The sequence below is a fragment of the Pelmatolapia mariae genome, linkage group LG7 (assembly GCF_036321145.2).
Source record: "Pelmatolapia mariae isolate MD_Pm_ZW linkage group LG7, Pm_UMD_F_2, whole genome shotgun sequence".
Classification (NCBI taxonomy): Eukaryota; Metazoa; Chordata; class Actinopteri; order Cichliformes; family Cichlidae; genus Pelmatolapia; species Pelmatolapia mariae.
The window spans coordinates 21,568,436-21,582,584 of NC_086233.1; the positions used below are offsets into that span (position 1 = coordinate 21,568,436).

The 14,149-nt window shown below is 39.6% G+C and overlaps 1 protein-coding gene across 1 annotated transcript; it reads left to right on the forward strand.

Annotated features, from left to right (window-relative positions):
* The first annotated feature begins 462 nt into the window (after window positions 1-462).
* ak1 (adenylate kinase 1) lies at window positions 463-6,312 on the forward strand. Its single transcript, XM_063480629.1, has 7 exons — window positions 463-592; window positions 3,863-3,897; window positions 4,517-4,552; window positions 4,660-4,823; window positions 5,015-5,131; window positions 5,218-5,409; window positions 5,510-6,312. The coding sequence occupies exons 2-7, from the start codon at window positions 3,891-3,893 to the stop codon at window positions 5,573-5,575; spliced, it is 582 nt and encodes a 193-aa protein (XP_063336699.1). The 5' UTR covers window positions 463-592; window positions 3,863-3,890; the 3' UTR covers window positions 5,576-6,312.
* Window positions 6,313-14,149: the final 7,837 nt, after the last annotated feature.

The following is a 14,149-nucleotide window of genomic DNA, read 5'->3' on the forward strand; positions in this document are numbered from 1 at the left end:
ATTAAATATAACAAACATAAAGCTTCTTATTTGCATTTACACCACTCCCTGCATCACGAAGCAACTTGGTGTCGAATAAACCTGTGGTGTAATTACAGCTGTATTAATCTGCATACTGTAATTACAAAGCACTGCAATTCTATTATATAATAATTATAGATTCAATATTAGGTTAAAAAGCACCATTATAATGCATATGTGTTTTTTAATGGTTACATATCACTTAATCAAACTTCCTCAAACACTGAGCATTTTTGCATGTCACATGTCCTCTTCTTCTCATCAGATATCCTCCAAACTTGCAAAGACACACTGACCACAAGATTTTAATTTACTAAGGGGGTGTGCTGATGTGCAGCTGTCAGACCATGCCACTCCGCTTTCCCCACTTCCTCCTGTCCATCATCCCTTCTTTCCTCCCTCCTACCCAGAATGCAATGCAAACTTGAGCAGGCTCAGGCGAGCTATAAAAAGGCATAGAAGCTGGGAGGGAGGGCTGGCGTGCAGCAGGAACTGTACAGTTACACGCACACGGGGATCCAGGGACAGCAGCCCCTTGCGCTGAGATCTAAAGCCACAACGCGAAAGAGAGGTCAGTACAGAGGACAAAGGCTCTATAGAGGAAAAACAGGCAGGAAACGCCTCTGAACAGGGCTGGGTTTGTCAGAGAGGGAGACAAATAGAGGAATATCGGAGAGACAAAGTGGGCAGGGCTGTTTGACGGGATGGAGAGTGGGAATGACAGAGGCAGAGGTTCTTATGGTAACTGTCATGGGACCGTTTAGTCACACTTTAAAATGGTTGACATTTCTTTTTTTCTTTATGTGCCAAAGGAGCCAATCCTAAATTTCTTTGCAGTGTAAAGGCATGCAGGGCTCGTCTGTCATTCACAGTGATGTTGCTTAAGGCATTACATCATAATTATCCCCAAAACTATAATTAGCACTGATTGTATTTGCTTGTTTTGCTTTGACTTTTCCTTCTCTGCTTTTCTTCTACTTTGATACCGTGTCAACATTCTCCTGAACCTGCAGCCATTTAAAAGGGCATTTTCATTCAATCCCGCGTTGCCATTAAAGTCCGCTGCAAAGCTTTTAGAGCCCGCGAGGATCATTAGCAGCTGATGAGGGCTGAGTGCTATTGATTCCTGTTTTTACGTGCAATTTGGAGCACAGACACATTAATAACACCCACAGCAAACAATTGAATGTCTCATGCTCCATCCTTTCACAAACAACGCGGAATATCTCCCACCGCACTGACGTCAAAGGGTCCGCTGATTTCCCTTAAAGGGACAACGCTCTGAATTAAAACCGCAGAGCACCCTGGTAACCAAACGATTTACAGGGAGAATGTGCTGTTAGATCATCGCTTTTTGTGTTTTGCTTTCAGGGGCGGTCAGTCAGAGCTTCATCTCCATGGGCTTTTTAGGAATGCTTGACAGATAACCTTTAACAGCTGCACATCGGCTTGAGTCTTTTTTTAGCAGGGCCGCATGTTTAAAAACGGTAATTAGACATGAGGGTGGTGCAGGCAAGATGGACTGTCACATCTTCCTTAGGATGGATGTAATGGTGATTGTAGGATCTGTAAAGATAGAATTAAAAAATCCAAAACTGCATATATGAATAGACCACCACTACTATATCAGGTTCTCTAAATAATTTCAGCACTTGATTGGACTGAATTGAATTTTCATATTGCAGAATCATATAAGGGACAATTTGGACACCACGTCTCTGTTAAGACTCTCCCGAGGAAATGTAATGAAACAACCATGCTGTGGGAAAATCACAGTATGTAGTTTCCCTTCCATAATTGCAGACAGTGTTAAATGCCATGCCCACACCTAGGAGTTGTGCAATCAGGAGTTAGAACACATATGACATGTCAGGACACAGAAGGTGGCACCATAATAGGCCACACCGAGACTCCCAAAACAGGCTCTGTGCTGACTCAGATGTCAGCCTCCGAGTGACATTTACCCAGACCACAGGGTTAATGTCTGCTGACATAAAACTGGACACCTGAGAAGCAACGGCAGGCAGCACTGAGGTGTAGTAGAAGTGACAATCAGAGAACAAGCTGACAAACTTTTAATGCAAACCAAGAAGCACACACTAGGTTTAGGAATGTACAAGTTTCCTTCAGATTAAGTATACTTTAATGTATATCTTACTTTTTCTGTCCGGCAGTTTAGCCATAAAATGACTCATATCGCACTGTTCTGCAAGCGTATTTTGCAACCTGGCACTATGCAAACTGTACTATTTGAATTGCAAGGGCTAGATAAAATGCAAACTGCTGCAATGTCACCAGGTCAGGTTTGTTTCAATTAATTTAATGCTACTCGAGGTGTGGTTCTTTTAATGCATTCTAATAAAATCTTGCCACAGAAAAACAGTTCCTGGAGATCCTTGAGGAATATTTAACTCCTATTAAATATTAAAATCCTAAAATACTGTTTTTTAGTTGTTCATTCAAATACACGTTCCACGATTACACTCAAAATGTCCAACACTGCACCTATGAACATATTTGTCACCATATAATGTTTTTTTTTCTGGTGTACAGTGTGTCCTTTCCTTTTTAGTGCCCATGCCAAGGCACTTGGAGGCACCAAGTAACCTGAGAAGTACTCCTTGCCTTTTGACACACATTTAATTTGACATACCAGCAGCTTCTTAGGTTACTTTAAGACTATAGCTAGCCAATTTGTTTCATGTGCGTAACATAGTAACAAGCACAATAGCCAAAAAGTGCTGCATGCATAACTCCAAAGGCACACAAGTAGTGCAAAAGGGGACATTCTGACCTTGAACTCACCTCAGTGCACAGCAGCTGTGTGAGAGAAATTCATTTAGGAAACAGTACATGACAACTTTGACAGAGTGTGTGGGCATATTTTTGACTGGCACTGCTTTAAAGTATTTTGTTTTTCAACTGTACGTTCAGACGGACATGCAGCTACTTGAACATGCCTATTTATGCCAGCAACCCAGCCTTCTTCCTCATTCTTCAGACTTCTGTCTTTGAGTCAGCTAAAACGGACGTGTAAACAGGAAACAAACTGGCTATTGTCTTTTTTAGATATGCCCAGGTCTATTAATACAACGCTAAAAGGTATTTTCTTACGCCAAAGGTTTTGTTAATCAAAATATGCTCATAACAGCTTTTACACTATAGGAAAGAAAAGCAGGGTTGCCATTAACAGCATGCTGCGTGCTGTTGTGTCTGCTCAATCGTGCTCAGTACACTGTACTCTCAATGACACACCAGAAAACTGGCTTTTCCTACATTATACTATACAAAACACACACACACAAACAAACTGTAGTGACTTTACCAGGAATAGTAATATTGCCACCTTTACTAAAACCTATTTCCCCTCAAAAGTTGGAATATTGTGTAAAATATAAAATTGTTACGATATCTACTCCAAAATTTTCTCTGCTTTTATGCCCATTTCTTAAAGATTTCATATGAATTCTGTTAAACTTTTAATTATAAATACTGAAATCTCCAAATTATTTTCAATTTTATGTTGGGAATTATTCTAAAATTAAATTAAATTAATCACAAAAAACTATTTTAAATAGAGCAATTTGATCTTCTGAGCACACAAAACTGTCCCGTATTGCTTAAAGAATATGTAGAGGTGAAAATGACCCTGTTATGGTGATTATAGCCTAAATCTGGCACAGTAATTAGGGTGATCATGCATACATAAACCAAAGTTATTGATTTATATATTAAAGGGCTACCTATAAATCTATGCCTTGCTTGACCTTGCTTGACCTTGCTTGCTGTATGTAGCTTCTGTGAATATATTTACTTTTCTGTGTCCTTTTCTCTCTTTTAGTCGACCGAAAACACTCAGACGTGACACAATGGCAGGTAATTAATACACCTGTTCAAGTATTATTATAAATGTCTCGTTACTGATGATTAATGAGGTGGAACGTGTTCATTTGTGTGTTTATTATTAATCTAATGGAGTAAAGGAAAGCAGACAGACTGTTGCGTTTCCATGGACTCTACTGCCCTCTTTTGGACAGTTTGGAGAACATAGTGAAGGTTTTAATATGTACATTTTAAAAATATTGCACTCGGATTCTTTGTCGTGATATTGCATTTAATGAAAAACCCAGACACGATCGCAGAATATGATTAAGAACAAATGGAAATGGCCTTATTGGTTAGATTTGCAATTCAGACTTTGTTATAAGTGCCTGGGAACACTTGGCAACAAAACAAGGGGTGACAACAGTTGCCATGCCAACACTATTTAAGCAATAGCACTAACCTAGACATAAACAAGCTCAGTCTAAACAGCCTGTTGCAGCAGCTAAAAATGGACGTGTTTTCTTCTTCATCATGTTCGCGTCTTTCTTCCACATCCGACTATCAAGACGGTTTGTTACAAAAACTTTTTCCTTGTGATTTGAACTTTTGCTGTCAAGAAAAAACTCCCAATTCACGCATGTATAACTTTGTTTGTGCCTGCTCATTTCAGACAAGCTCAAAGATGCCAAGATCATCTTTGTTGTGGGTAAGTACCCTGAGCCGCTCTTAGCACTTTAGCAGCAGCACATTTAACTTTTATTTGCCTTCATGCCACATGACTGGGTTTTTTTTTTTTAAATCTTCTTTTTAAAGGTGGGCCTGGCTCTGGAAAGGGCACCCAGTGTGAGAAGATAGTGGCAAAGTACGGCTACACTCACCTGTCATCTGGGGATCTGCTCCGTGCTGAGGTGGCTTCTGGCTCTGAGAGGGGCAAGCAGCTCCAGGCCATCATGCAGAAGGGAGAGCTGGTACCTTTGGTAAGAGAGGGCACTATAACTGAAATAATTGCGAGTATGCATAATTTAAAAGAAAATAAAAGGTTTCATGTTTTTTTTGTCCAATACTAACTGAAAAGATAAAATACAAGTGTCAGCTCTTCTAAGACAGCTTTTTTGTCAGTGCCATATCATAGTGAAGATTGATCATAATGTTTTGGGGCTACCTGCAGGACACAGTCTTAGACATGATTAAGGAAGCCATGATTGCCAAGGCTGATGTCTCCAAGGGTTTCCTTATTGATGGCTATCCCCGTGAGGTGAAGCAGGGGGAGGAGTTTGAGAAGAAGGTATGGGCTTAATTCATCTTTGCAGCAATGATTTAAAAAAGAAAGAAAGAAGGAAGCTTAAATGAACAAACTGTCTTTGATCCCAGATCGGCAAACCCTGCTTGCTGCTGTACGTCGACGCAAAAGCAGAGACTATGGTCAAGAGGCTTTTGAAACGCGGTGAGACCAGCGGCCGCTCTGATGACAACGAGGAGACCATCAAGAAGCGCCTGGACTTGTATTACAAAGCAACCGAGCCAGTGATTGCCTTTTACGAGAGCCGTGGTATTGTCAGGAAGGTGTGTACGACTGCTGCGACAGCGGAAAAACAACATTTGAATCTCATGTGAAACGTCAACATATATTCTAACGCATCCATTGTCATCTTATTTTGCCCAGGTTGACTCAGAGCTGCCAGTGGATGATGTCTTTGTCCAAGTCTCCAAGGCTATTGATGCACTGTAGTAAAGCAGCATAACTAGATGGGCCTGTGTCTGATTGTTATTTTGTTTTCAAATTTCAAAAAAACAAACTAAAAAAAACAAAAAAAAAGCCAAAACAAAAGAGAAACAATACACTTTCAACTCATTTGGCCATCAATCTCAAAGATGTCTTAACTTTAATCCTAATCCAGCAATAAGAACCTAAAGTTTTAAAGTTACACAGAAATGATTCTGTGTGAAGCAGCTTTAAAAAATATCTCTATATGTACAACGTAGAAGTCTTGTTTCCATTCTATACTTAACATTTACAGATATGGATGCAGGCCTGTCTACAACTCAGAGGTGCTGTATACAAGAAATGTTAACCACCTTCTAACCTTTAAGGCCTACACTTGGTCAAACACGCACTTTACACTCCCCCTTTTTCCCCTCTTAAGTGCTGCCGTATTAGAACCAAGAGTTAATGACTTCTTTATACATTGTGCCATTAAATAACTGCAGAGATCACCCACTGTGGACAAACTGGTGGAACTTCATTTTCATGTACGTTGATGGAGCTTTTAAATTACAGTTGCTGACCGCTTTTAACTTCACACGGTCATTTCTGTTAATCTATTTACAGTTACATTTAAAGCACAAAAATGTTCAATTTCTTTTCTATTTTTTCATTAAGATATACACGTTACATGTATTTCTATAATGTGGTATATGTAAAAATGAAAGATTAAAATAGCCTATAATAAAAAACAATTTGATTTATTACTGGTGATTGTGTTACCATTGCCCTGCAGTCTGTAGTAATACTTAAAAAAAACATACTGTGTTCTTTACAGTGCATAAAACAATATACAAAGTCATATTGTGAGGAATCCTGGACAACAACAAGCACACCTAAAAAGGGGACTTTGACAAGGCTTACGAGTTCAAAAGGGGAAACGGTGGTGTTGCTGAAGCTTGTAGACACAACAGGATGCAGAACACTGCGAGCCAGTCCTCTCCTGTTGTAAAGTTTTCCTTTAAGACCTTGGTGACCACCTGGTCTTCACTTGCCTCTCATCTTCCTCTCTCTCGCACACACAAACACACATTTCCAGCTGGCCAAGCAAACACTGCGGCAGGTATCCGGACTACTCTCAGAGGAGACCTCTGATCATGACCATGTGCTGCAGGGACAAGGAAGAGGAAAACGACCTCTGAAAGGTGCACAGGATGTGTCCATTGGAAAGTCAATCAGGAGAAGGCGTCTGTAAGCGCTTTCATGAAGCCATTGAGGATGCGGCTTGAATGCTAGGAATGCTGGTCTTACTTAATAAAGGTAGAAAACAAAGGGAATGACCAGAGGTCGCAGTGGAATTTATCACGTACAGCAGAGAAAGAAAGACAGAGGCGCATGTCTCTGAATGGGGGAGAGAGGTGAGGGAGACGGGGGTGGTAGCAACCCTAAGTATGTGCGCGTGTCTACTTACCTACAGCCCTGCAAGTTTGGGATCTCCACCCAAGCTAACCTATTCTGATTTACTAAAAAAAACAAAACAATACAGAGCAAATGTTTTGAGTCCCCCTTTATTTCTTGCTATGTTACTAGGTGCTTTTAGTTTATTTAAGTAGTCTGGGCTTCTTGAAGGGCATTCAAAGCTCTTCTTTGGATGTTGGCTTGGTTTTGTTGATCCCACACTGCTTCAATAATGTTAAAGTCTGAGCTGTTTCTGAGTGTTTGCTATCATTGGTATGATGAAAATGGAAATTTTTGACAATCAGATTGTACTACATGGGGGATCAAAATCTGATGGCACTTTTATGCGTTCAAATTTCCATCAATTTTAACAAGATCAACTAAACTACTGGCTGGAATGCAACCACAAACCCACGATAAAGCCTCCACCGTGTTTTGCAGAGGGTTGTTGACACTCACTGCATCTCTCTCCTGACCTTTAATTTATCGATGATGATTTGAGGCTTTGGTAAACAGTAGATGGATCCGCTAAAGGCCCAGGCCCTTAAGGGCATGACTTTTGGATGTCGATCATCAGTGTCCTTAACATTTTTTAAGGACTACTGCACAGCATGCTGAGATATGCCAAATGTTAAGATAATAGGATTTGGGGAATCATCTTGCTACACTTCAAGAATTATACATCTAGCTCTTTGAAAGCAAGAATATGACAAAATAAAGATTGGGTCAAGACTTTTCTTTTACACAACACCGTGTGATGTTTTGTAAAAATTAATGTATAAAAGAAGAGACCTACTTCATTACATTTTTTCATTTGCTATTGTGGCAAATATTTTCAATAGGTGGCAGGCCTGCATTGCAGACAGGCCACATTTGCACCTAGACTCTTTTGCTATGAAAGAATTCTGATGAGTGTGCAGATTATAGTTTGGCATTCTCTGCATATGATTCTTCAAAAACATTCACATATAAAAATTTCATCTCTTGCCCACTGATGCCTTCTTGTTCCAGTAGCCCACTTCTCATCAGGGTGTCCTGATTCCTCAACATCTGGACCTTGTTAATCCGGGCAACATCCAAGCTGACATGACTTCATATTTATTTTGAAAAATCTCATGTCTGCGGCAGGCTGGCTTAGCATGGGGAATCTAGCCTTAGAACCTTATATATATATATTAATGAAGTCTTTATAGATGTCTTACTTACTCATGGTATATTCACTAGTACACACTCATATAATGGCTTTTGAAGTTATAACAAGAATACATAACAACTGCTCATAACAAGCTGGAAAATCTCTTGCCTCCTCAAACCACAGGCTTGGTGTACATTACTTGGATTGGTTGGACCAAGAGACAGTTCTTCACTTTGACTGAGTCCATCTTTAATGAGCTCAGGCTCAGTGAAAGTCGTGACATATCTGTATGTTGTTTATATATTTTTTTTCATTGCATGAGCTGCATGTGCAGAGGTACTGATGATGTATGTTCACTGTCAGTGGTTTTTAGTGTTGTGATGTGCATTTTCTCATTCTGGTGTTGCCCCTTGCAGTTAAAGGCTGCTTTAGATTCTCTGGATTATTTAATGATATGTGTTATCTACAGTATGAAGATACATCACCTACTATGCAGTATGAATAGAAAATAACCCCCAAATTCCTTTCATTTTTATGTTGAAAAGCTTCATTTTTAAATTGTTCAAGTATTTGCCCACATAGCCTGTCACTGAGTGGTAAACTCTTTCTATAATTATGAGTGAAAGACAGGTTTTCCAGTGTTTTGTTGCCCATATTGCAGCTTTATCAAAGCGGCATAGGGAGTGTTGTTAATATAAAATTCAAAGTAACATATTACAGATGATACATCTGCTTCCTTTTAGAGGTCATCTAAAATTTCACTAACTGTCCTCCTTCTGTCCTCTTCTCTCCCTTTTCTTTTTATTCTTTAGCTCCTTAAATGACTCCATCCACCTTCTCATCACGCTCTCTTCACACATTAGTACATTTGCATCTCTGTCCTTAATTGCCCTAACTTGCTGCACATCCTTTCCAGCATGCACTCTCTGCCTAGCCAATTGATGCAAGTCCTATAAGGCTTTGCCACCTCTCTCTTTAGTATACAACTAGACTTTAAGTACTCCTTTACTACTTCTTCCACTTTTTCTTTGCCAGCCTTTTCCTTCATATACTTGCTTGTACACCCTCTTTCCACCACCATGTGTCATTGCCTTCTTTCTTCTGTCCAGAGGATACACCAAATACCTTCTTTGTAGTTTTCCTTACTTCTTCACTCCTTCCTGAACTCAACAACATTTTTCCTCCCTCACCTTCCATCGCTTGGAAGTCTAATTCACTACTAAGTCAAAATGATTTGCACATCTTTACTTTACACTCTTTTTTCACTAATAGATTTTATGCAATGTTCCAAGTCTAACACCTGCCTAATGAACAACAAGCAGGGAAGATCTGAGCACTTATTTCTTCATAGCCTATGTAGGACTAGATTTTTTTCTTCAGTGCCCCCCTGTGGAGGTTTTTTAAACAGTAAGTGAATGGCCTTGCATGCACAAAATTATTTGCTTTAAAACCTGGTTAAAAGGTAAGTTTCAAATGAAACAGTCCATGTGTAAGATTTCAGCCAAGGCAGAAAAGATGATCTGAAGAGAATGTGTACATGATGTATAACTGCGTTCACTTATTTGCACAGCAGAATCTAATGTCAGCTAGAAATTCTAAGCAAAGGCTTGTTGGGCTTTGTTTATTCCAGACAACAGGTATCTCATGGGAGTCATTCCAGCTACCACTAACTTATGTATACAGAGGGTTTTTTGGTTTTTTTTTTTTTTTTGGCGGGGGGGGGGGTCAACTTGCTGAGAAAATAACCTGCCTACTTTCAGACTGTCACAGACTGTTACTCACGGCTTTAAGGCTAAAAATAACAAGGGCCTCTCATTTAACTCAAAGATAAATGCACTCTAACAAAAGCCTTGGATTACTTTTAAAGGTGAGATATGATTTTGCAAATGGGACTTTTCTATAATGAGGGTCTTGCCAATTAAACACCATAGGGGATTGTGGGTGTAGGTTCAATTGCTTTGTAAAACGGACAGACTTCTGTTCATCTGGTATCAGTCTGTAAAATTACCAGTGGAAGGCCATGTGTCAGATCCCCCTCGGAGTACGATAAGGAAATAAGTAAGCTGGCTCATAGTCCTCATTCTCCTTCTACTTTGCTGTGGACTGCATAGCACGGGCTGGCTGGCACCACCACAGAGACCCAGTGGCACCGTGCGGGAACCAACGTCAACTTGTGATGAAAGACGACGGCCGATTGTTTCCTGTTATTGAAAAAGGACGCATGGGTGGGGGTGGAGAGTTGGGGGCTGGCTCCAATAAAAAAGGAATGCCATTGAAGCAGAGGGCTACTGTCCTTTAGCTTCAGAAGGAATTAAATACCTGAAGCAAATGCAAAGTGTGATATACGCCTCAGTACGACAGCACTGCAGTTGTTTGAGCATCAATGGACACAAGTAGCATGCAGTTGTCTCTGTTTAGTGTCACATCCCATGTGCACTTCTTTGTTCATGCCGCCTGAAGGAGTGTGGTCATTTTACAGAGTCCATACACAGAATACTAACCAGACTTAGAAACATGTGCTGGCTTCATTAAACATGTCCACTAAACTGTGTACACGAAGGTAAGTTCAGAGTGACTTAGGCAGTTAAGTATTTCTTTTACATTCCTATATTGCACATGTAAATCATTAGAGAGAGAGAAAATGAAAGAAAGCCACAAAACTGCAGAGTTGCTGTTTGTGCAAGTGTTTGCTACAGGACTTTTGTGATTACTGTGAACGCTTTTGTTGCATTGTTGATTTGATACGATGATGACTCCTCCGAGTCTGTTCAGTGCAAAAAGGATGTTGTGTCTACTCTTTAGAACTCTCACTCTTTCTTTGTGAGGCTGATGTAGCCAAACATAAACACAGTTCAAAGAAAAATCAAACTTTTTTTTTTTCCAGTTTTGGTTTTTAAAGTAAGCAGCTTGTAAAAATGTCACACTATTTTCTTTACTTAAAAAAAAATTACAAGGCGTTCTTACAAATAATTACAAATAACAAAATATTTTTGAAATGTTAAATAAGTAATTAATTAATTAATGTATGTACAATTAAAAAAATGCAAAAAACTTTTTTAGTTATCAAGGAGTTTTTGAGACGTATTTTTTAGTCTCAATTCTGCATTGCTCAATCTTCATATTTGCAGGTTATGAATGTAAGAATAACTTTAATGATGTCTCATATCCACTTTGCTGGCACTGAAAAGCCAGCCATGAAAAAAATTGCATATTAGTTAAAGTAAAATGTGACAAAATGTGGTGTGGGAACAAATTTAGTGAATAAATCATGATTTTAAATGAGATGATAAGTATTATTTAAGTCTCTGCTTTGCTGAAGGGACCAGAGGGAAGCTGGTGTGGCCCAGTGATGAACTTCAAATTGATACATAAATACCATTTTTCTGTTAAATTGTGAATATGGTTTCTCTCCTTTGTAAAATGTTTTGGTCTTTTACTTCTGTCTCCTTGTGCCATCCTCCCCTGTAGCACTTCACTTGTGAATTTGCTCCTAACTGTTAGATATAAACAGCACTCAACTGACAACAGATTGCATTTTCCCCCCTCATTGGTGAAAATGTATTCTGCCTTTTAACTGAAACTTGACAACTGTCTTGTTGTAACTGCTTGCAGGTGACACTGACCTTGCTTACTATGTAGCTGTCAAACTTAGTGTCTGACTTCTTGGATCCTAGTCCAAAACAATCCCATCTTAATACACTTTAAATAATCTATAATGTCCATGTGCTACTTTGCACCATCACCACCACAAACGGGAGTCATAAAATGCACCTCCTTTGTGCGATATGGTAATTATTGGCATTTACTGCATTGTGGGGATATTAGTAGAAAATGGTGTACATAGGAAAAGCACCTTCAGTGACACCTGGTAAATAATTTTAACTAAAATGGACCTGCTAATATCTTTAAATTATGCATCGGTTTCCTAAGTATAGACCATTAAACACAGCACTGACCTTTACCTGATAATAGGTGTGTAATTTCCATAATAGCACTGTAATGACACCGATTATGCTTCCCTGAGGCATACAAAAACTTACTTCCATATTACACAATTCTGTGTCGGTCTGGGGACAATACTGTACATGAATAGGTGTGTGACTGGAAATAGAAATGAACGTGCATAACTCAAAATGAGCAACAATTTAGTGTGCCGTCAGCTCTGGGCAGCTTGGACTTTGTATATATGTGCATAAGATGAGCAGACATCTGGACCTTCTTGTCTTACTGAAAGATGAGAAATAACCAAATGTGACAGTAATTGTTGAAACACCTTCTTGCTGATGTATATTTGGTAACACCTGTGCTCTGTTGTGTGGCATATGTGCCATTTGGTCTTCTCCAAACACATTTGGACAAGTGTGGAACAGAAACTTGGATATCTAGCCGTATCTCTGGGAATACTGCTTTAATCTGTTTCACCACTGACTGCAGGCACTAGTATTCTGCTTAAGTCACAGCTCAGTAAATTTGCTCGCAGCAGCAGTTTTGTAATTACGGTAAATGCTTTTGTTGCACTGGTTTTCATGACACCTCTGAGCCTGATCAATCTTGCTTTTCATCACAACAAACCTAATATATTAAGAAAAGGTCTAACAACGCACTGGTGACCAGAATGAGTGGATGCTTCTAATATACACTCAACAGACACTCCATTAGGTACAGTTTGCTAATATTGGGCTGGGCCCACTTTTACATTAAGAACTGTCTTAATTCTCTATGCTAATGATTCTGCAAAGTGTTGGCATGATTACTCTGAGATTTTGCTCTATATTTACATGACAACATCACAGAGTTGCTGCAGATTTAATGGCTGCACAGCCATAATGTGAATCTCCCACAGTAATCCAAAAATGCTGTATTAGATTTAGATCTGGTGACTGGGGAGGTCGTTTTAGTACAGCAAACTCACTGTCATGTTCAGTGAACCAGTTTGAGGTGATTTGACATTTGTCACATGGTGAGCCATCAAAAGAAGACGGTCAGACAGTGGTCATCAAGGGATGACTGTTGTGACACAGTAGGATGGATCCATGCTTTCATGTTGCCACCACCAAATTTTGACCCTATCATCCATGACATTGGGACCATGCGTCGTTTTTCATGGGACCAGGCAATGACTTTCTTCTACACAGTTCTGTTTTGTTGGGCCCACACGAGCCTTGGATTCATGTTCTTCTGTTGCTGTTGCCCATCCGCTTCAAGGTTTAATGTACTGTGTTGACTAAGAGACAATCTTCTTAGCGTTATTTAAGGTGTTATTGCCTTCCTATCAACTTGAAGAAGGCTAGCTTCTCTCCTTTGACCTCTGGCAAAAGCAAGGGATTTTTGTCCAGGCAACTAGATATTTTCTCTTCATCAGACAATTCTCTGTAAAGCTGAGATGGTTGTACATCTAAAGTTCTCAGACCTATATTGCCATATTCACAGTCTCTTAAATCCTCTTTCTTCCCCAGTCTGACACTCACTTTGAACTCCAGCCGGTTAACTTGACCATACTGGGCACACTTAACTGGGCTGGGTTGTTGCCATGTGTTTGTTAGACTAGATGTTTGCGTTAACTGGCAGGTGAGTGTAGATGATCGGTGTTTGTGCCAGATAAAACAGCTAAGGCTTGTGGAGCTGATTCCAAAAGGTTCATATCCTTTGCGATAAAACTTGGCTTATATTATTCATCCTTCTCCTGAAATTCCAAGCCCATTTTGGAAAGTACAGCTACTATGTGTCATAGGAGTTTTTCTTTTCTTTCAACAATATGATCATCATTCATCAACACATGTATAAGGCATGTTTTCCTGTCTTATCTAAGCATGCCCTGCACTAGATAAGTTTTAAATACAACAATTTCGCCCCGTGCGTTGTCACAGTTGGTTTCAATAGTAAAGTCTTATTACTCAAAAACTCCACGGAATGACAATAGCATGACGGTGGGAGTGCTTATTAGACTGGGAGGGAGGGAGGGCTGCTGAAGTAAATTCGCACCGCCCAGACAGCACAAAAAAGTTTGG